Source organism: Eretmochelys imbricata, chromosome 1, assembly GCF_965152235.1.
Source record: "Eretmochelys imbricata isolate rEreImb1 chromosome 1, rEreImb1.hap1, whole genome shotgun sequence".
Classification (NCBI taxonomy): Eukaryota; Metazoa; Chordata; order Testudines; family Cheloniidae; genus Eretmochelys; species Eretmochelys imbricata.
Window position 1 is genome coordinate 330,811,060 of NC_135572.1, and position 23,610 is coordinate 330,834,669.

The window sequence follows — 23,610 nt, forward strand, 5'->3', positions numbered from 1 at the left end:
CAGGTACCTATAGCAGTGCCACTGATTTGAAGGTATACACTGTCCCCAAATGTGAAATAGTTGTGGGTGAGGACAAAGTCACAAAGGTCAGCCACCAGGTTTGCCGTGACATTATCGGAGATAATTGTAGTCCATCTTTGTGTGGAATGTTGGTGTAGAGGGCTTCTACATCCATAGTGGCCAGGAGGGTGTTTTCTGGAAGATCACTGATGGATTGTAGTTTCTTCAGGAAGTCAGTGGTGTCTCGAAGATAGCTGGAGTGCTGGTAGCATAGGGCCTGAGGAGAAAGTCCACATAGCCAGACAATCCTGGGATGTCAGGGTGCCAATGCCTGAGATGATGGGGCATCAGGATTCCCAGGTTTATGGATTTTCGGAAGCAAATAGAATACCCCTGGTCGGGGTTCTAGGCATGTGTCTGCACAGATCTGTTCCTGTGCTTTTTCATGGAGTTTCTTGAGCAGATGGTGCAGTTTCTTTTGGTAATCCTCAGTGGGATCAGAGGATAATGGCCTGCAGAATGTGGAGTTAGAGCGCTGCCTAGCAGCCTCTTGTTCATATTCCAACTTATTCATGATGACGACAGCACCTCCTTCGTCAGCCTTTTTGATTATGATGTCAGAGTTGTTCAAAGATCTCATAGCTCTGCATCAGGGAGGTTTATCCACCCTTCCTATCCCTGTGAAGATGGAATAAAACTCCTAAGCTATAAGCAGACTGAAGTCTCATTGGCAGATCTGTGCACCTTACTATTCTGAATAATGTTTAAACTCTGATTTTGAAATGTGAAGTGCTACATAAGTGCCAATTTTCCATTTTCATCGAACCCAGACAGCATTTCACAGTCTAGCCAACGTAAGAGCATGAATGAGGAGATGACTGAGGCTCAATTCCGACAAGGGATAAGTGATGTTGGCTGGTTGCTAGAAGCATCTAGATTCATAGATTTTAAGGCCAGGAGGGACCATTATGATCACCTGGTGCAACTTCCTGCACAACACAAACCATAAAACTTCCCTCAGTAATTTCTACATCAAGCCCACAACTTTTACCATCCAAGACATTGGTTGATATTGATCTATCAAATCCAAGCTACCAGCTACTTCTTTGACCATTCAACAACCACAACAGCTAAGATCAATAATGTTATCACTTTCAGCCTCTAGGTTTGAAAATGTAGAGCAAAGACTGAAGCCCTGGACTCAGGAGTTTCCTTCTCCTATTGGTCTGAATGAAGCTTAACTTGTCAACTTTTAAAGAACAGTGAAAAGCCCATCTGTTCACTAATGTTAAGTTTTATTTATGGTTACAATTTGAAACTCAGAGCTAATACAGGGAGTTGAACAGAAGACTAGTCAATGTAAGTGACTTCTAACCCAACATGAATCTAAAACCTTTTGGACCAATTTAAAAAAAAGCATACCAGCATAATTGAACACCAACAATTTACCGGTCAATACTAGTTTAGTCCTAACTCAGCTGTAATTTTTAGAGCTCACTAAATACCAATCCACTTCTGCTGAATTCACAGTACAGCTAACAAAGGTCAAAATGGCAATTCAATTGTTCATGAATAATGGGTTGACTGATTAAATCAGACAGAGATGTACCTCTACAGCATGGATTAGACAGGTGGCTTGCCCCGTGACCCACTTTTCCCCCCAAAGGTTTCAGAATAGCAGCCGTGTTAGTCTGTATCCGCAAAAAGAAAAGGAGGACTTGTGGCACCTTAGAGATGAACAAATTTATTTGAGCATAAGCTTTTGTGAGCTATAGCTCATTTCTTCGGATGCATGCAGTGGAAAATACAGTGGGGGGATTTTATACACACAGAGAACATGAAACAATGGGTGTTACCATACATACAGTCTGTTTCATGTTCTCTGTGTATATAAAATCCCCCCACTGTATTTTCCACGGCATGCATCCGAAGAAATGAGCTGTAGCTCACGAAAGCTTATGCTCAAATAAATATGTTAGTCTCTAAGGTGCCACAAGTACTCCTTTTTTCCCCACAGAATGTTTAATGCAAATCTTTCCTCCTTTTCTCATGTCTAAAACATATATATATTAACAGATATCTTCTTTCCTACCCCCTCCAGATGATTAAAAAAAAATGTTTTGTTTATTTTCTTGAAGAAATTTTCTAAACTTCCAAATGCTTCAGGTATTTTGTTCATTAAAAAAACCTCTTCTGAATGTATAAATTCAATGAACCAATATATTTGTTTCATTATTTACTGTCACAAGGACTAAAATTTACTTGAAAAAGAATATTTCAGTGATGCTTAGATGTTGTCAATAAAAACCCAAATCTTGCAACGTGGGGTGCCTGAACAAAGCCTCCTCAGAAGCAAATTGACACAGTGGGCCATCCACATGCACCACATTGCAGGATCATGGCCTAGAACTAATGCTTTCAAATATAATTAAAATAAACACAAGACAATTAAGAGTTTGAAAATTTATGAAAACTAAAGCAATGCACAGTTGAGAACTGTGGCTCATCATGGAAAAAAAACCAGTCTGATATTTCCTGTGCACCACAGAGAGGCATAGATTTGGGCACAGCAGCCAAGCTATTGCTCAAACACACATACAAACCAGAAAGCATTATTTATGTCTACTACCATAAGTAATTTTTCAATGGATAGAAATTACCACAGGGCTCCCATTTTCTTAGGAGCCAACAACTAATTATCAGAGGTTTTAGCATAATTGTTTTTTTCTTTTGATACTGTATTATTTATTATTTATACTGTGCCATAGGTGTTTCTGGCACTCTGCAGCCAAGTCTTTTCCCATAGGAGTTTCTAATTTCTTGCTTTGTTGTTGCTGAATTACAGCGTAATGAACCAGGATACGTGGAAAAGGGTTTAGGAGAAGAATAGAATCATAGAATAACAGAGTTGGAAGGGACCTCTGGAGGCCATCTAGTCCAAACCCCTGCCCAGAGCAGGACCAATCCCCAATTAAATCATCCCAGCCAGGGCTTTGTCAAGCCTGACCTTAAAAACTTCCGAGGAAAGGGATTCCACCACCTCCCTAGGTAACGCATTCCAGTGTTTCACCACCCTCCTAGTGAAAAAGTTTTTCCTAATATCCAATCTAAATCTCCCCCACTGCAACTTGAGACCATTACTCCTCGTTCTGTCATCTGCTATCACTAAGAATAGTCTAGATCCATCCTCTTTGGAACCCCCTTTCAGGGACTTAAAAGCAGCTATCAAATCCCCCCTCATTCTTCTCTTCCATAGACTACACAATCCCAGTTCCCTTAGCCTCTCCTCATAAGTCATGTGTTCTAGACCCCTAATCATGTTTGTTGCCCTTTGCTGGACTCTCTCCAATTTATCCACATCCTTCTTGTAGTGTGGGGCCCAAAACTGGACACAGTACTCCAGATGAGGCCTCAACAATGTCGAGGGGGACGATCACATCCCTCGATCTGCTCGCTATGCCCCTACTTATACACCCCAAAATGCCACTGGCCTTCTTGGCAACAAGGGCACACTGTTGAAGACAAGGGTTGCAACAGGGGCCCTTAGCTGGGGACGTGTAACTACCCTCACCCTTCCCTCACTTTCTTATCCCTTCTTTTAAAAAAAAAATTAAGTTTCTAGCCCTTATGGTTGTAGGAATAACCAAAAATATGTGAACTGAGCGTAAATTGATTCAGTGATGCCTGCCTGAATCTGCAGACAGCCTGTAACAAAGTTCTAAAATAGAGGTTCTCCGCTTCAGAGGTTGGGGTCACAACTGCTGGGGGTGTCACAAAGAGGTCTCAAGAGAAGCAATCACGCTGCTCTTACTTGTTGCTAAATGAAAAGGGGGTCCCAGCATGGGGAAGGTTGAGAACTACTGGGTTACAATGAAGGTAATGAGATTTATTCACAATGTCTATACTTTCTTTTTTTAAAGAAATGAAACTAATAAAGTATGTTACTACTCTCTTCCACTTCATCTTCCTCCCCCTCCATTCCTCTCCCTCAAGAACAGAAACATAAGAATTGCCATACCAGAACAGACCAATGGTTCAGAAAGTCAGACAACCCACTGGACAGAATCCAGTGCTTCACAGAAAGGGGCTTGTCCCACTTCCATCACCTCTTAAAGTATACACAAAAAGGTTATGCAATAGGGGAAATGTATTTCTGAGCCTGCTTGTGCTTAGCATATGACCTGAAACCTAAGGACTGGTGGGTTTATTAATTTTATCCCACTAATAACAGTCGCTATTCTTTTTAATATAAATGGATCCATTTTTGAAAACTAATTATATTCCTTTATATAACCCTTTACAGACATGCCTCACCAATCTACTAGAATTCTTTGAGGGGATCAACAAGCATGGGGACCAAGGGAATCCAGTGGATCATAGTGTACTCAGATTTTCAGAAAGCTTTTGACAAGGTCCCTCACCAAAGGCTCTTAAGCAAAGTAAGTTTTCATGAGATAAGAGGGAAGATCCTCTCATAGATTCGTAACTGATTAAAAGATAGGAAGCAAAGGGTAGGAATAAATGGTCAGTTTTCAGAATGGAGAGAGGTAAATAGTGGTGTCCCTCAGGGGTCTGTTCTGGGACCAGTCCTATTCAACATATTCATAAATGATATGGAAAAAGGGAAAGTGAGGTGTCAAAATTTGAAGATCATACAAAATTACTGAAGATAGTTAAGACTAAGACCGAGGCAGACTGCGAAGAGCTACAAAAGGATCTCTCAAAACTGGGTGACTGGGCAACAAAATGGCAGATGAAATTTAATGTTGATAAATGCAAAGTAATGCACATTGGAAAACATAATCCCATCGTTTTAGATGTATAGTTGGGGTCTAAATTAGCTGTTACCACTCAAGAAAGATCTTGAAGTCATTGTGGATAGTTCTCTGAAAACATCCACTCAATGTGCAGCGGCAGTCAAAAAAGCTAACAGAATGCTGGGAATAATTAAGAAAGGGATAGATAATAGGACAGAAAATATCCTGTTGCGTCTATATAAATCCATGGTATGTCCACATCTTGAATACTGTGTGCAGATGTGGTTGCCCCATCTCAAAAAAGACATATTGGAACTGGAAAAAGTTCAGAAAAGGGCAACAAAAATGATTAGGGGTATGGAATGGCTTCCGTATGAGAAGAGATTAATAAGACTGGGACTTTTCAGCTTGGAAAAGAGACGGCTAAGGGGAGATATGACTGAGGTCTATAAAATCATGACTGGTATAGAGAAAGTAGATAAGGAAGTGTTGTTTACTACTTCTCATAAAACAAGAACTAGGGGGTCGCTAAATGAAATTAATAGGCAGCAGGTTTAAGATAAATAAAAGGAAGTATTTCTTCACACAACGCACAGTCAACCTGTGGAACTCCTTGCCAGAGGATGCTGTGAAGGCCAAGACCATCACAGGGTTAAAAAACACAAGATAAATTCATGGAGGACAGGTCCATCAATGGGTATTCGTCAGCATGGGCAGGAATGGCGTCCCTAGCCTCAGTTTGCCAGAAGCTAGGAATGAGCGATGGGATGGATCACTTGATGATTACCTGTTCATTCCCTCTGGGGCACCTGGCACTGGCCACTGTCGGAAGACAGAATACTGAGCTAGATGGACCTTTGATTTGACCCAGTAGGCCCATTCTTATGTTATGATTTGAGTTATGCTATTCGTGTAACTCAAATTTCGTAGCTTAGATCGACTTTTCCCTTTACTGTAGACAAGGCCTGAATCTTCACCACCAGCCCTGATTATGCTTCAGCAGAGGCATTACAGAGCAAGCTCTGCAGTACAGAGGGATTTGCATAGCACAGTGGCTTTTCCGTGGACTACACCTGTTCCCACCACCCACACAGTAGAACTGCAGCAACTTGGTAGCATTTATGGCCTTCTGAGACTGCATGCATGGGCAGCCTTTGACGGGGAAACATTTCAGATGCTAAATTTTAAGTAGCATTAATAAATTACAGAACTTTAAAAAAAAGCAAAATTCTGAAACATATTGTATGCCCTTTTAAAAAATTCCCAGGCTAACACATAAGCCTCCTTTAGGAAACTATGTTAAAAAGCCCTTCCACACCCTTTACCAAACTGCTTCACATGTGAAAAACCCCTCTAGAGTCCTCCATTTACACAGTGTTCCCTTGTTTAATGCCATCACCATAGCAACATGCTTGAAACCTAAGGCCCCACTTCTGCGTTTAGTCATGCTGGGGCAACTGCAGTGATTTCAGTAGGATTTCATTGGTGTAACGAGAAGTAGACTGGGCCCTATGAATCCCTGACAGCTTTTATAAAACAACACATTTAGAAAAGTTTTAATCAGCCAAGACTGAAAACAGAACTTTGGATGAATGGCAAAGGAGAAGGGCACAGAAGAAGAATGGCAGAAGTCATACTGTTGTTACTGCTGTTCTGGGTTTATTGGTTTAAGTATTGTTTGCATTTGTTTTTTAGCCGAACTCATCTATTCTCCCATTCAGAGACAGTCTCTTATTTTGCTTAGTCATTCATAATTTCCTTAGTCTGTTATATACTGGTTTTGCCAAGTATTTAGAAAGGTGCTGTACTACCAAAGAAAGAATTCACTGCTGCAAGAGCCCTGCCAGCACAGACAGACTAAACCTTTTCAGCAGTTGATGAAAGTGCACCCACAGCAGCTCACCTTTTCCTGTCATGCCTGTTTACTATTGGGGCAGCCTGATATAAAAGCCAGAACACCAGTGAACATCTCTGAATGTATAACAACAGCTATACATAAATGCGACGGGGTGTCCACCCCACACAAGGCCTGAAGGGAAATTAGGTCATTGAACCTTAGGCTGCCACTGGAGGAAACCAAGGGAGTGCTAGGGCCTAACTGCAAATGAAGTCCAGCTGGGTGGCGGGGGGGTGAGTGGGGGGCAAGAGGAGCAGGATCTATAAAGAGAGAAAGATGTCAGGCTGGGGGAGGAAACCTGCACTCCCTGATACATGGAGGAAGGTGTAAGGGGAGAGTAGGAAACAATCCAGAGAAGGGGTAATGAGGGCTGGAAGAGTAAAGCCCAGAACTGCTGGGCTGAGGTTCCCTGGACTGGATCCTGGTGTAGCAAGCGGGCTGAGGTTCCCCTAGCAGCCACTAGGGGAGCAGCACAGACCAGGCAGCAGGGAATGGACTACCTGGGACAGTTTGCCTCAAAGTACTTCCAATACTCCAGAAGAGGGGAGAACTTCCGTATGACTTAGCTGGAGGGCTAAGGTATGAAGACGACAGGGCTGCTGCTTCTAGTGCATGAGAGGCCACCGAGTACTGATGGCTAGAGTAACTGCAGGAAGGGGTATCAGACTAGGTGGCAGAGCTAATTCCCCGGAGGAGCCACAAGGAGGCACTGCTGACCGGTGAGTAGCGACATCCCGGTCACGATAAAATATCCTAAAAGCAAAGAGGGTGAGGTATGGGGGAAAGGAATGCAAATACACTTGCTTCACAAATTCTTAACAGAAGTTACTGTTTAGCTATTCAACAATTTACAGGTGGTAAGCAAAAATTCAAAAACGAAGTCTGAAGTGAACAGTATACTAGTAAAGCAGTATTTGGAGCAATAAATAAAAATGCTAATATTCCTCAGAAAATAAAAATATAGAGAACAGCATTAAGGAAGGGTGAGATATTCAAAGGCACTTAGGTCACACAACTCCACTAACTCCCTTAGGAACTTTAAAATCTCACCCTAAAAATACACTTCAAGAGAAACGAAGGAACAGACACTGCTGAGTGTGTGCATCACATGCAAATAAAAAAATATGATCCAACTTTAGCTGCGGAAGTCATAAAAGGAGAAAAGTCAAACTATTATTTCCTGTCCCTCAGTCCGAGAGCGAGTTCATGTTAATTTCACAGCAAAGCACGAGGATAGATTTCAGCATGCCCCAAGCAATGAAACTAATGGATGATCAATTTTCATGGGGTAAAACATGACTGTTAAATTTGGTGCAGATGGTGGTGTGCATTTTTTGTGCTAAAATGCAAATATGTTGGTGGGTGTATTATAATGTTTGGGGAGGTTTTTTACACTTAAGTATTTTCATGATAGCATAAGCTCTTGGATGCAAAAAATCAATATTAAATACTCCCTCTTGAAAGCAAGGAGAGACAGCAGAGCTTACAGAAAAGAAAAAGAATGAATAATGTTATGAGTCAATATTTTCTTATTGTGTGGTTCTTCTTTTTTACACACACACACCCCTCCCCTAAGTGGTACTTGCTGATACTTGACATTGGTGGATATATTTCTGCCTTTAGATGTACATACTACAGGCATATTTATTGAGACTACTGAATTTCATTCCTGCCAACCAGTGGGTGCAATTTTTGCTAAGAAATCGTGGGTTGTAGCCACATATGAATGTCACTAATTAATAAAGATTATCAGATAAAAAGAAAGTCACGGATCCTTTCTGGTTGAAGACAGTCAGTACTGTTCATTTCTATTGTTTATCTCCTTGCAGGACAGTTTACACAGTACATGTATGCTTGGTGCTTGTAGGGTGCCTGTGTGGTCTCCCTCCAAACCAGAGGGTGAGGAGTCACCCTCAGCACCTGAGTGGGCAGAGCCAGGCCAAGCTTACTCCACCCCCAGGAAGGGGAGGGGTGGAACAGGAAGTACAAAAGGCGAGGCCCTTAGCCCAGTGAGGGAGATGGACACAGGCTACTCCCTGTGGACCCTGCTGCCAAACCAGGGGATGCCCTGGACCAGGGGAAACCTGACCCAGAGGAGGGACTCAGGTAACCAGAACTGCCGGCTGCAAAGTACCTTGAGGAACTGGTGGAGCCAGGCAGCGACCCAAGCCTGATGCTGAGCTGGAGCTACCGGGGATACCAGCAGCTGAATACCCCAATGAGTTGGAGGAACCAAAGGGAACCACTCGAGAGACCAGGTAGGAAGTAGCCCAGGGGTGGAATTGGACAGTGTGGTGAGTTGGTGTCCGGTCAGCATGTTGCAGATGGATCCCCACTGACCCAGTGGCGGGACCCTCTACTCTTGCCACTGTCAGGGCCCTGGGCTGGAACGCAGTGGAGTCGGGTGGGCCTGCCTTCCCCTACCACCCTACCTCAGGTGGCAGAACCCTGATAAAGTGCTAAGGACTCTGGCCGGTGCTCCCCTGCCTGAGGGGCGTACCACGGACTCTTGCCGGTGCTCTGTTGTCATGCCAACTGTGATGTCCCACCTCCCTCCACTAATTCCCCATTGACAGAGAGGTATGACCAGGGTCTTTCGGCAAGGCAGTAGCTCCCTGGCACCCCCCAGCAGCTCGGCAGACCAACGGACCATGCTACAGCGCTGTATAGGCAGAGTATGAAGTCAAGGTCCCTGAAGAGATTATGTAAATTTACAATGTACAGCTGAAAGGCTACCATCTTGCAACCCTTATATACATGCTTCTCTTTACTACCATGAATGGGCTGACTGATATCAAGTGTAGGACAAGACAGGAGTAGAACAGCTGCAAGCAAGAGTGCTTCAAATCACATCTTGCCACAAATATAGCTGCATTTCTTTTTCTTCTGTTATCTTTCTCCTCTTCAGCCAATTTATTTGATATTTGTTGGGGAGAGGCAAGAATTAGGGCTTACAGGTCTTTTGAATGCCACAGAAAAATCCAGCAGCCAAGTAAACTTCCATCAGCTCTGCAGTCCCCCTTCTCTCCAACAGCTTCAGTCCTCTCCCCCACCTACTTCTCCAATGACCAAGGTCCTACTGATATCATCAAAGACCAAAAATGATGATACCCACCAAGAGTTCCCATCCCTCACTCAATTGGCTCTCTTGTTTCAAGTCACCAGGGTTACTAATCACCACCTCCTGGTCAAGTTGAAGTCCTTTTGTCTCTGCAAATCTTCCTCAATTTAATGCCAGTTTCAAAGTAGTACACTCTTCCGCTCAAGCTTGTTCTACGCCTTCTTGTTTCTCTTCAAACCTTTTCAACCACTTATGCCACATTTCCTTGGGAGGGTCTTCATCCTTCCCCATCCCCACAGCTGTTCCCAGCCCTCTCCTCTTCATGTTTACACTCTTCCTCCAAGAGGCTTCATCATACTCATGGTTTCAACTATCCTCTCTACAGCAATAGCTCCCAAACCTATCCATCAATTCCCAACCTCCTATTTCTGCCCAGTACGCCTTTGATGCCTCCTCTTAGATTTCCTACCATGATTAGAAATTCAGTATACATCATACAAATCCCTTCTTTTCCCCATCACTGGTCTCACCTCCTCTGTCCTCCCTGCAACCTCATGATATCTTTCCTCTTCTCCCTACCCCATCTCTAAACTCTCACCAAATCCTGTCCTCCCTTTTCATTCCTACCACAAAAGTTCTTGTCCGTGCCTTAGTAATCTCTCGCTTGATATACTGCAGCTTTCCCTTCTCTGCACCTCCCCCGCCCCAGTCTAACTAGGTCGCTCCCCTCTATTAGTTTCTTTTTATCTTCCATGTCAAGGATGAGTGGGGCCAGACAGCGTGCTGCTTGCTACTCTTTGTGGAAGTGACTTGCTTTTCCCCTTGCTGATAGTGATGGAAATATGCTCCTGGGCCACAAAGGGTATATCTACACAGCAAAGAGAAACCCACAGCTGGCCTGTGCCAGCCAACTCAGGCATGGGCTGTGGGGTTGTTTCCTTGTTGTGCAGACTTCCAGCTCAGGCTGGAGCCTGAGCTCTGGGACCCCCTCACCCCGCAGGGTTGTAGAGTCTTGGGTTATTCTTTGCTGTCTAGACATACCCAAAGGGAATTAACTCCCTCTTCTCCATGAAAAACAATTCTCTGCATTTCCTGCTCTGAGCACAGTTGCCAGAAGAGAGGCTGAGAGCAGCTCCACCGGGAATGGGGGGCGGGGAGGGGAATTACTCCCAGTAAACCCCACAGATACTAGACACAGATGGGTGGGTGAAAGAGGAAAAAAGAGGGGGTGGGTGTGATGGACTGGGGTGGTATCTAGCAGGGAGAAGAGAATTTGGATGTGAACTGAAGGGGAAAGAAAAAGGATACTGGGTAAAAACAACGGCAGGAGGAAAAGAAAATGGTAGGGAGTAGCATTAAAAGCATTTGGCATATCCCCTGCACAGAAATATTGGGATGAAATGCTTCCCTCCGAAAGAAAGAAAGAAGGGGGGGCGGGGAGAACCCTATGGAAAAGTGGGAAAAGCACTTTGTTGTAAAATGAAGGTTAGAGAGAGATTTTAAAAAAAATAATGACCAATATTCTTATAAAGGATGTTAGAGACACATGACTTTAACTTGGTAACAGCGTTAATCAATAGTACACCAATGAACCAGTTCAAAATATGCAGATTATCTAAATAATTAATCTGTTTGTTCACTCCTAGTCAGCTAGGCTTCAGCAGCATTCCTGAAACTGAATGAAACTAGGTACCCAGTTAGTAACTGCCATACACTATGTCACTTTGATTAGATAACAGTGGCACTTAGGGCCAAACAGAAAAAGTTAAGTTAAGATTTGTCTTAAATGCTTGTTTTCAGTAATTTGGTTATATATAACCACAGTGCCTCTTTTTCTTTGAGAAATCCATATTGGGCAAATCTTTCTTCCATCATGAAAACATTATGAATTTCATAGCTTACTCTGCATAGAAAACAGAGCAGATTAATTTTCACACATGAGAAGGGCATTCAAAAAATGCACTATAGCAGTTCCACTGTCACAAAAAGGTAGTTTTTACATTTAAAAATAGTCATATGATTAGATTATAATGGGGACTTTCTGATTTTTAACGGAAAACAAGCATGTCTGACAATTGTACACAGTCATGGTCACACAGACTAAAAGCAAAGCTCTTTGTGAAAGTTGCACATAATCATCAAAATTGTAAATCAGCCTCTTTCAGTGGAGGCTGACAATAGTGAAAGAATTTTTCTGGATTGCAGAGTTTAACATTAGTTATTAGATTATCTGCCAAAATACTTGCAGGTCTCATGCTTCACTAAAACTGGAATATCTGGTACATCATTCACTACCCAATAATTATGCAAAAAACTCTGAAGCAATTAGTGTGCAAGAGAATAGCTTAAGGGTGGTGATAATTGGAAAGAAAAGATCATTTTCCATCACACTACAGCATGTTATACTTCACTTTATTTCATTAGTAGGTCTGGAAAAACGGTTTACTAAACATTTTACTTTACATTACATCCAAAAAGTATAGAGCACGGGTTCTCAAACTTGGGGTTGGGACCCCTCAGGGGGTTGTGAGGTTATTACATGGGGGGGGATTGCGAGCTCTCAGCCTCCACCTCAAACTCCACTTTTCGTCCAGCATTTATAATGGTGTTTAATAGATAAAAATGTGTTTTTTAATTTATAAAGGGGGTCACACTCAGAGGCTTGCTACGTGAACGGGGTCACCAGTACAAAAGTTTGGGAATGCCGATGTTTACTCTGTACTTGTCATGTTCTTTTCTGCACCAGCTTCAATGCAAATATGCCCTTTAAAGACCTTACCTTTGCTATCATCCCATTTAGGAATATATATGGTACCATGACAAAGCAAGCAGTCACGGAAACATTCATAAAACTAATTAAGGCCCCAATTCTCCAATTTGCTGCACCAATGCAGATCCTCAAAGTCAACTGAAACCCATTGAAGTCACACTGTCCCTGCAAAATTGAGCAAGTACTGTCATTAGCTGAAATACTCTTCTTTCAAAACACTGAAATGAGAACTTAAAATGAAGCTCTGTACATTGTTACTGGTATTGTGTCCATTCAAAAAACCTGGATCAGAATGGCTTCTCTTAGAAATCTTAAGAGCAGAGAGATAAATCTGGTGCATGAAGAGTTAACCCTCCAAGGGATGTAGGTAGAAAGGAAGATGGGTGTAATCCCTCATTATCAAACTGCACTGAGATTTGGAGGATTAAGATGTTTGCTGATTATATTTTGAGAATATACTTCGTAGTATTTAAAATTGATCCCAGAGCCACAAAAGAAGCCTTTAATTCAGTTGCCTATTTTTAATTCACTTTTACTAGCCTGCTCACCATATATTTTTCTATCCTATTTGTCAAATGTCTGCAAATACAAATCCATTGGTACCAGAATGCTTTGTTTAGCTCCTAGCTACAAAAACTACACATAAAAAATCTGCTATCCTGCACCAGAAAAATACCTTCTCAAAACAACATATGAAATATTTTTGTTTAAAGGTGAAGCAGTTGTTTCAACACATCCTGTTTTTTAAGATTACACCTCTGATTTACTTTTGTTTATAGAAACATCCTGCTTACAGAACAGAATATCTCTTTTCAGTCTTTTCCAAGCAAAGCATTTCAACAAATGACAATTTGCTCAAGTTAACAGGAAGAATTTCTCCTAACAGAAAACACTACTGTAATTGAGATATTGATTTTAAAACTGATGCAGCAGTTCTCCAACTGTGGGTCGGGACCCCAAGTGGGTCATGACCCCATTTTAATGGGGTTGCCAGGGCTGGCATTAGACTTCCTGGGGTCCGGGGCTGAAGGCTTCATCCCTAGGCAGCAGGACTCAGGCTTCAGCTTCAGCCCTGGGTGGCGGGGCTCAGGTTATAGCCACTCGCCCCCCACCCCCATGGTTAAAGCCCTTGAGCCTTGGCTTTGGGCCCCTCCGCCAAATCCCCCTTCCTGGGCTCGTACAGTAATTTAGGTTGTCAGAAGGGGATCACAGTGCAGTAAAGTCTGAGAAACACTAGTACAGCATCCATCATATTTCATTGTTTGTGGGCTTGCCTCTGCATTTAATAAAAGTGTCATCCAATGGCCCCCACCTATATATCTACAATCAGCACCCAGTAACAGTGCTGCTTCTACATCTCTTGGGATACTTTGGATCAGTCCTTTGCATCTTACAATTTGGCCCTTGTCCAAACTAATGAACATTAGGGATCTGAATATCCAGTGACAGAAATGGAGCTTTTAAAGTCCTATACATTATGCTCCAGCTCCAACATAATACACAATGAAGAATTCATTTCATCATTCAGTACAATTATTTCATATAACTCAAACCCAACTGACAGCTTGTATAGTCCAAAACTAAAAGAGCACCTGTACAAGGACTACATAAAGATTTTGAATCATAGAATATCAGGGTTGGAAGGGACCTTAAGAGGTCATCTAGTCCAACCCCCTGCTCAAAGCAGGACCAATCCCCAATTTTTGCCCCAGATCCCTAAATGGCCCCCTCAAGGATTGAACTCACAACCCTGGGTTTAGCAGGCAATGCTCAAACCACTGAGCTATCCCTCCCCCCAAAAAGCTTGAACGAAAGAAGTAACCAATACCTTAAGACAATTTAAGAAACAATTATTGAACTACTATAGAATCTTTTGAAGCAACAAAATAATCTTAGAACAGCCCTAAAATCCAGTTTCACTGACAGATTTTTATCTCTGATAAAAGAATTGAGTCATTTGAATCAGCTGACATTTTAAAATCATTTATGTCCCAGTCCTGTAAACACTTCTGTATGTACTTAACTTCATGCACTGAATAGTGTCATTAAAGTCAATGGGACTTTCACAGTACATGAACTTCAAGACTTGCACAGGTCTTCCCAGGATTGAGGCCTTTGCCATCCTAAAATACTAGAATTTTAGAGTCTAATCCTGAAAACATTACTGATGCAAATATAACCTCTGTGACTTCAGTGGTGCTGTTAGTAGAAAGCACTCATGAGTAAGGGTTTGCAGGATTAGATTAATTGTTTGTATGCAGATGTTTAAATCTTACTGAATTAGTCAGTGGTCTCAAATTTTGTGAGAGGAACACGATTTTTTCTTAATTTTCAACCATTCCTGGGAAACACTCAATTAGAGAGATTAACATCAAAGAAGCTGATACACTTGTTCTATTGTAAATACTTCATTAATATTTCATGCAGGAAAATGATGTTGCAATTTTCCATGAGTAGAATACTCTTGTCTTTTACTCCCAGATACCGTGACCGTAGTGTGTCCAGTCCAGAATAATCATGACAATGCAGTCACCGGAACGTCATTCAAGATATTGCATACAGTATGGAAAATACCCCCTGGTTCTTCTATTGTACAGAAACCCTGCTCAGAGTCACGACGTTTGAAATCTACGCTCAACATGTATTCATTCCCTTCACAGATGTCTCAGGCAGGAGTTTTCAGCAGGACCCCCATTCACTCCAACGCAACAAGCCGGCTTCACACGCCGCTGCGGGGTCACTGAGTGGGGTGGGGCGGAGAGAAGAGTGCCCCCGTGGGGGGCTCCCCAGAGCCGGCCCCAGCTTTGACAGGCGGCGGCCTGCCCCCAGGCCTCGCGGGGCGCTGGGTTCACGCCGCCCCGGACACCAGCAGCCACCTGCCCGCACCGCTCCAGGCCGGAAGGTCCCAAGTCCACCTGTGACCCTCCCCCGTCAGGCGCGGCGAGCCCCCCCCACAACCACCGCGCTGCCCGGGGGTCCTGCCCGCCCCCGGGCCCCCGGCCGCGGCGCCGCGACCCCGGCGCCCTCACCTGACAGCGACCCGCACCGAGCTCTCGTCCTGCCCCGCCGACATGGCGTGGAGCGCGGGGGGGCGGCGGCGGCAAACAGAGGCTCGTTCCGCCCGCCTCTCCGAGCCGGGGCGCGGGGCTGCCGCGCTCACCTCCGCGCTCCAGCCATTTTAGGTGCCTGGCTGAGTAGGTAGCACCGCGGCCGCGCCGGGAGGGTCCGGCGCCCCCCGGGCAGAGAGGCGCCCGAGCCCAGCGAGCGCGCTCTGGCTGCGGAGAAGCGAGCGGCTCCCTCTGCAGCCCAGCCTGGCTCCCGCCCCCACCGCACTGACAGCAGCGGCGCCGGCAGCTCCTCTCCCGGCCGCCTCAGGTTCTCTCCAGCCGCAATGCGTAACCAGGCCACTCCTCCCTCCCTCCCTCCCCGCCTGCGCTGCCAGGGCGGAGAGCGGCTCCGCGCCGGGCGCTGCCTGCCGCCGCTGGCGAAGCACGCCCTGCTCCCCCGCGCTCACAGGCTCGCCCCCCCCAGCTTGTCCAGGCTTTCCAGCCGGGGTGGACGAGCTTCAGCCCCTGCTGAGCCTGTTCTTCCCCCCCCCCAAGAAAAGCCACTTCCACTTATTTCTTCCCCTCCCTAGGGCAGAACGAGCTGGGTTTTTACTCCAGAGCACTGCGTGTTCTGCATTGCCCCTATGTCATCATCTGCAGCGTGCCAGAGCCCTGCAGCGCTCCCCGGCTTTGTTTTGTCTGGCAAATTGGTTCAGCAGTTGCCCACCACTCTTCTCCCAGCTTTAACAAACTGCCTGGTTTTGACATTTGGAAACGTATGGGGAAGGACGCTAATTTTTGATGCCAACAGCAGCCCCGCTAGGAAAGAGGCAGGGTTTTGCTTGAAACAATTCACATTCTTGAGTAGGATTTTCCATCAGAATAGGCCCATTTTTGAATTTGTAATGATAGGCAAGGTTTTTAGTCTATGAAAAATGTGCATAGTCAAGCCTCAATCTTACAATCAGATCAGTGCAGGAAAACTCCTTTCCCACATAGAGCTGATTGCAGGAGTGGGGCTCTAGCTACATCTGACTCTTTACAGGAAGAAATCCCCTACTCTGAAGAAATTTCAGTCTACTAAAGCAGTACTGAATTATTTCTTTGGGGCTTAAACCTCCTCACTTTTCCTTAGGAATATTGTTTGACTGCAAGTTGCTACATAAAATATTGTATTATCTTTCCTTTAACTTTATAAAATGTTCTATACTAAGATCGCCCGGCATTTTACAAATATTAATGACAGGCCCCTTAATATTCCTGTGAAGTATGTATTATGTACCCAAAGATGGAGAAACTTACTAAGGCGCAGAGAAGATAAACCTAAAGTCACCCAGGGAATATGCGGCAGAGACAGAAGTAGAACCTGAATCTCCCCAGGGCTGTCTATGCTTTAGCCACAGACCATTCCCTAGATCTGATGCCCTCGGGCAGGTGTCTCACTTCTAACCCTTCTTTTAATATATGTTTAAGAAAGTGACTATTTAGACTGAATAGCAGCAAAAGGTTCTTGAAAGTGGATTGCATTAGGCTGTGGAACAGTCTCTTAAGGGAGTTGTGGAAGATGCATAATTTAGGGGTTTTTAAATTATTTTAGATTAGCTAATAGAGAAGGAAAGAACAATTAACAGGAGGAGAGTCTATTGCTGGAGATTCTCTAGGTTTTAGTCAGGAAAAAGTATGGGCCAGGTCAGATGAGAAATATTCACATAAAAAATCCGACACAGCAGAAAAGGGCAGACAGTGACAAGTTTTTAAAGTGATTGTACACAAATGCTAGAAGTCTAAATAATAAGATGGGTGAACTAGAGTGCCTCGTGTTAAAGGAGGATATTGATATAATAGGCATCACAGAAACCTGGTGGATTGAGGACAATCAATGGGGCACAATCATTCCAGGGTACAAAATATATCGGAAGAACAGAACAGGTCATGCGGGGGTGGGGGGGCACGAGTGGCACTATATGTGAAAGAAAATGTAGAATCAAATGAAATACAAATCTTAAATGAATCCACATGTTCCATAGAATCTCTATGGATAGTAACTCCATGCTCTAATAAGAATATAACAGTAGAGATCTATTATCAACCACCTGACCAGGACAGTGATAGTGACAATGAAATGCTAAGGGAGATTAGAGAGGCTATCAAAATAAATAACTCAATAATAGTGGGGGATTTCAATTATCCCCATATTGACTGGGTACATGTCACCTCAGAAATAAATGCAGAGACAAAATTTCTTGATACTTTACATAAGTGCTTCTTAGAGCAGCTGATACAGGAACCCACAAGCGAAGAGGCAACTCTTGATCTAGTCCTGAGTGGAGCGCAGGATCTGGTCCAAGAGGTAACTATAACAGGACCACTTGGAAATAGTGACCATAATATAATAACATTTAACATTCCTGTGGTGAGAACACAACCTCAACAGCCCAACACTGTGGCATTTAAATTTCAGAAAGGGGAACTATGCAAAAATGAGGAGGTTAGTTAAACAGAAATTAAAAGATACAGTGACTAGAGTGAAATCCCTGAAAGTTGCATGGACACTATTCAAAGACACCATAATAGAGGCTCAACTTAAATGTATACCCCAAATTAAAAAAAATAGTAAAAGAACTAAAAGAGCCACTGTGGCTTAACAACCATGTAAAAGAAGCAGTGAGCGATAAAAAGGCATCTTTTAAAAAGTGGAAGTCAAATCCTAGTGAGGTAAATAGAAAGGAGCATAAACACTGCCAAATTAAGTGTAAAAATGTAATAAGAAAAGCCAAAAAGGAGTTTGAAGAAGAGCTAGCCAAAAACTAAAAAGGTAACAAAATGTTTAAGTACATCAGAAGCAGGAAGCCTGCTAAACCACCAGTGGGGCCCCTGGATGATCGAGATACAAAAAGGAGCACTTAAAGACAATAAAGTCATCGCGGAGAAACTAAATGAATTCTTTGCTTCAGTCTTCACAGCTGAGGATGTTAGGGAGATTCCCAAACCTGAGCCGTCCTTTGTAGGTGACAAATCTGAGGAATTGTCACAGATTGAAGTGTCACTAGAGGTGGTTTTGGAATTAATTGAGAAACTTAACAGTAACATGTCACTGGGACCAGATGGCAGTCACCCAAGAGTTCTGAAAGGACTCGGATGTGAAACTGCGGAACTATTAAACTATGGTTTGTAATTTGTCCTTTAAATCAGCTACTGTACCCAATGACTGGAAGATAGCTAATGTAACGCCAATATTTAAAAAGGGCTCTAGAGCTGATCCCGGCAATTACAGACTGGTAAGTCTAACGTCAGTACCGAGCAAATTAGTTGAAACAATAGTAAAGAATAAAATTGTCAGACACGTAGAAGAACATAAATTGTTGCACAAAAGTCAACATGGTTTCTGTAAAGGGAGATCGTGTCTTACGAATCTATTACAATTCTTTGAGGGGGTCAACAAACATGTGGATCCAGTGGACATAGTGTACTTAGAATTCCAGAAAGCCTTTGACAAGGTCCCTCACCAAAGACTCTTACATAAATTAAGTTGTCATGGGATAAGAGGGAGGATCCTTTCATGGATTGAGAACTGGTTAAAAGACAGGGAACAAAGGGTAGGAATAAATGGTAAATTTTCAGAATGGAGAGGAGTAACTAGTGATGTTCCCCAAGGGTCAGTCCTAGGACCAATCCTATTCAACTTATTCATAAATGATCTAGAGAAAGGGGTAAACAGTGAGGTGGCAAAGTTTGCAGATGGTACTAAACTGCTCAAGATAGTTAAGACCAAAGCAGACTGTGAAGAACTTCAAAAAGATCTCACAAAACTCAGTGATTGGGCAACAAAATGGCAAATGAAATTTCTCACTTCAGCTGTAGCTCACGAAAGCTCATGCTCAAATAAATTGGTTAGTCTCTAAGGTGCCACAAGTACTCCTTTTCTTTTTGCAAATAAAAGGAAGTTCTTCACACAGTCAACCTCCTTGTTCCTGAGGAGGTTGTGAAGGCTAGGACTATAACAGGGTTTAAAAGAGAACTGGATAAATTCATGGAGGTTAAGTCTATTAATGGGTATTAGTCAGGATGGGTAAGGAATGGTGTCCCTAATCTCTGTTTGTCAGAGCGTGGAGATGGATGGCAAGAGACAGATCACTAGATTACCTGTTCTGTTCACTCCCTCTGGGGCACCTGGCATTGGTCACTGTCGGTAGACAGGATACTGGGCTGGTTGGACCTTTGGTCTGACCCAGTATGGCCATTCTTATGTTCTTATCTCTTTAAAATATAATTGTAACCCATCCACATTGGGTGGCAACATCTGGTACAACCATGTTAGCAGAGAATAATTTCTATGTCAGTTTTCATATTTGAGAACACAGCTTCTCTCAGACTAGTATGAATAAGGGAGAAGGTCCATGTGTTTTTCTTGAGTCACAGGCTATGTTTTAGTGAAATGGATGTTTTCTTATAAGAATCAACTAAGTTTATTCATCTAGCACATTAGGAATGCTAAAACACCACACAGGTTAAAGCTAGATTTGATTTCATATACCTATATAATATCAGACTCAGGACTTGCATTATTAAAGCATATTTAATCTTGTAGGCCCCACTACTGCAAAGACTTTAAGCATGTGTATAATCCCACTGAAGTCACTGGCACCAATTCTTCACAGTCAGAGCTGTGCCCAAACCTAGTGGACAGTAGCAGCTGCAGGGGCTGACTGGAGTTCACTCATACTCAGCCACTAAGATCTGGGTCCTACTCTAATTTCTGACAGTGGCATAAAATTTTAAATTATGCTAGTTAGGGACCAGACATACGGGCGCTTATCTCCACCATGTCTCCTTCCATCCTCAGAGCACCCCCTACACACTCAACACATCCCCTCCTCCCACAGACTGAAGAATATGGTCCAATAGAAGTATTCACATGACTAAACACACATGTAAGTTTTTTCAGTACAGAGGCACTGTGCCAAAGAACCACGGCTCACAATAGGGCTAAATAGGAAGTCAAATTTCAGTGTCAAAAGAATAAAACCTTCTTCTCATTTTGGGCTTTTTTTAAAAAAAGTTTACACAGTATGTACATGTTCCCCATCCTGAATGACTTAAATCAGTGTTTTCCCCAGGAATTGAAATGGGGGAGGAAGTGTTCAAATTTAGGGGTAAGAGGGGTTAGGGACGATGAGGGGTGAGACCATGAGGGTGAAGGTGGCTCTATGGCACCATAGTAAAAACTGAAAAAAGTGTTTCATGACCATTTAATTAGATTTCACTCATGTTACAGGGATCTGTAAAAGCTACGTAGAGGTTGAGTAGAATCTATAAGTCGTTATTGTAGATTTTTAAGAAGCACGTTTGTGTACTTTTTCAGTTGTCTTAACAAACACTTCTTGTCCTCTTCACTTAAGGATTCGATATAAATGCCTTCATTACTCAATTTCTGGACTGAAGTCTTTGCTTCTTCCAGTACCTTTTTCAATGGATAGCGCTCTAATTGATCCAAATGTAGCTTCTATTGCTGCACAAAGATCTACTATTATTGTAGCAGATGCCTGGATGGCATTGTTTAACGACCCAAGTGGTTTCAACAGTAGACTTACAAAGGAGAGAATGGCAGGGGGTTGGACTCTATGACCTCCTGAGGTCCCTTCCAACCCTGATATTCTATGATTCTAGTAGCAAAAGTAATTCACCAGCCTCACTACTTAGATCCATCCCATCTTGGTAGATACTTCACAAAGCCAGTAATAATGGCTGGAGTAATTTTAAGACAACAGCCACGGATTGCTCATGAGAAAGCCAGAGGGTTTTCCCAAGTTGGACTAATTTGAACTTCAGTCCCCAGTATACCTTCTATATTTTCCAAGATATTCAGTCTTTTTGGACTCTTGCTGAAAAAGGAATTTAATGGATTACATTTATAGCTTTTTTAATGTCTTTTGAAGAGTCTGCAGCTCATACTAGTGCTAGTTGGAGTAGATGGCCTCTGCAGTGTGTATAGGACAGATTAGGGTTACACTTTTCTCTGAGCAAAGCTGGTACTCCCACCATTTCTTCTAGAGAAGTTTGCAGCTCCATCAAATGCACAAGCAGCCATCTGTTTGGGGTCCAATTGACAAGCATTTAACTCTTCTAAGAGGTGGGTTGTCACAGATGCAGCCGATGTGTCTTCTATAACTTGAACATCTAGAAATACATCTACTGGCCTATCACGAACATCAAGATAACGTACACAGTGACTTAATATTTGACACCCCTTTGCATCAGTGCATTCATCAGCCAAGTATGCAAAAAAATTGTGGTGAGAGAGTTTGTCAAGGTTCCTTCCCCACTCTGAACTCTAGGGTACAGATGTGGGGACCTGCATGAAAACCTCCTAAGCTTACTTTTACCAGCTTAGGTTAAAACTTCCCCAAAGTACAAACTATTTTACCTTTTGCCCTTGGACTTTATCGCTGCCACCACCAAACGTCTAACAGGTATATAACTGGGAAAGAGCCCGTTTGGAAATGTCTTTCCCCACAAAATCCTCCCAAACCTTACACCCCCTTTCCTGGGGAAGGTTTGATAAAAATCCTCACCAATTTGCATAGGTGAACACAGACCCAAACGCTTGGATCTTAAGAACAATGAAAAAGCATTCAGATTCTTAAAAGAAGAATTTTAATAGAAGAAAAAGTAAAAAGAATCACCTCATCAGGACGGTAAATACCTTACAGGGTAATCAGATTCAAAACATAGAGAATCCCTCTAGGCAAAACCTTAAGTTACCAAAACACACCAAGTTACAAAAAGATACAAAAACAGGAATCTACATCCCATTCAGTACAGCTTATTTTCTCAGCCATTTAAAGAAATCAGAATCTAACGCATATCTAGCTAGATTACTTACTAAGTTTTAAGACTCCATTCCTGTTCCATCCCCAGAAAAAGCATCACACAGACAGAGAGAGCCTTTGTTTCTTCCCCCTTCCAGCTTTTGAAAGTATCTTGTCTCCTCATTGGTCAGGTGCCATTGAGGTTACCCTAGCTTCTTAACCCTTTACAGATGAAAGGGTTTTTCCTCTGTCCAGGAGGGATTTTAAAGGTGTTTACCCTTCCCTTTATATTTATGACAGAGTTCTTCAATTTTTCAACTGTTGAGTCTTTCACTGTTGCACCACATGCTTCTAGCCAGTCAGTTGAGTTTCTTGCAGAAAGATAGTGAGCATTTGCTGGTCTTGTTCAGAACCAGTGTTCAACTTCAGAATGAACAAGTGACAACGCACTTAACACTGGCCTCCAGTTTGTGGTATCTCTTGCTTAAATAGAAAGTATGATGCCACAGCCATGTTTGTTCGCATGAACTGTCTCCAGCATTAACAGCTTCATTAACACTCCACCGGTGTTGTCCTTGATCAATGGAGACTCAGTGTGCAGAGGTGCTTTCACATGAGTTCACCTCCCCAGTGGGGGGCAAGGAGGCACCTTGCTCGTTCCTCCAGCTGCTCACTATTCGCTCTGGCCACTGTTGTTCGTTGTGCCACTGTTCACTCCATCGCTCTGTTGCCAGTGGCCCTGCATTGTCACCTTCTGCTGCCACCTGCCACCTCTGCTAGTTAGTCTCTTGAGGTTCCACCAGCTCTCAGTGATTTCAGCTGAGCTCTCAGTGGGAGAACCTTGCTGCTAGTACAGACTGGGCCTTCTCTTCCACAGAAACATTGTCCCACAGCAGGTCTAAGCACATAGACCTGATTTCAGCTGTAGTGGTCACTTAACAAAACAAAAGACTATCTATGGAGCCTAATCAGCTCTGTCTTTAAACAGTGGAGAGGTGCAGGTCAAATAGAACTTGTGACTCAGACAGACCATCAAGCAAAACACCTGTCCCCACCCTCTCTTGATGCCCTCAATCAGCACAGGCTAAGTACATGTCTACTGCCCTTTACTCATACAGTAAGAACAACATTTCATTACCCTCCCCCCACACACACATTCAAGTGATTTGTAACAACCTCAACCAAAATCTATCACTTGGTCAAAGCAGCTCTGTTTGCTGGATACTTAGGTAGATTAGGTGTGAATGTAAATACAATCTGGTCCAGAAG

General features: G+C 43.1%; 1 protein-coding gene across 4 annotated transcripts in view; it reads right to left on the bottom strand.

Moving 5' to 3' along the window:
- Positions 1–15,801, bottom strand: part of KIF21A (kinesin family member 21A) — a 174,738-nt gene extending 158,937 nt beyond the window's left edge. For all 4 annotated transcript variants that reach the window (XM_077835186.1, XM_077835178.1, XM_077835170.1 and 1 more), the window contains exon 1: positions 15,515–15,801. In XM_077835186.1, the coding sequence (XP_077691312.1) occupies positions 15,515–15,558 (44 nt within the window). In that variant the 5' untranslated portion in view covers positions 15,559–15,801. The remainder of the gene's footprint in view (positions 1–15,514) is intronic.
- Positions 15,802–23,610: the final 7,809 nt, after the last annotated feature.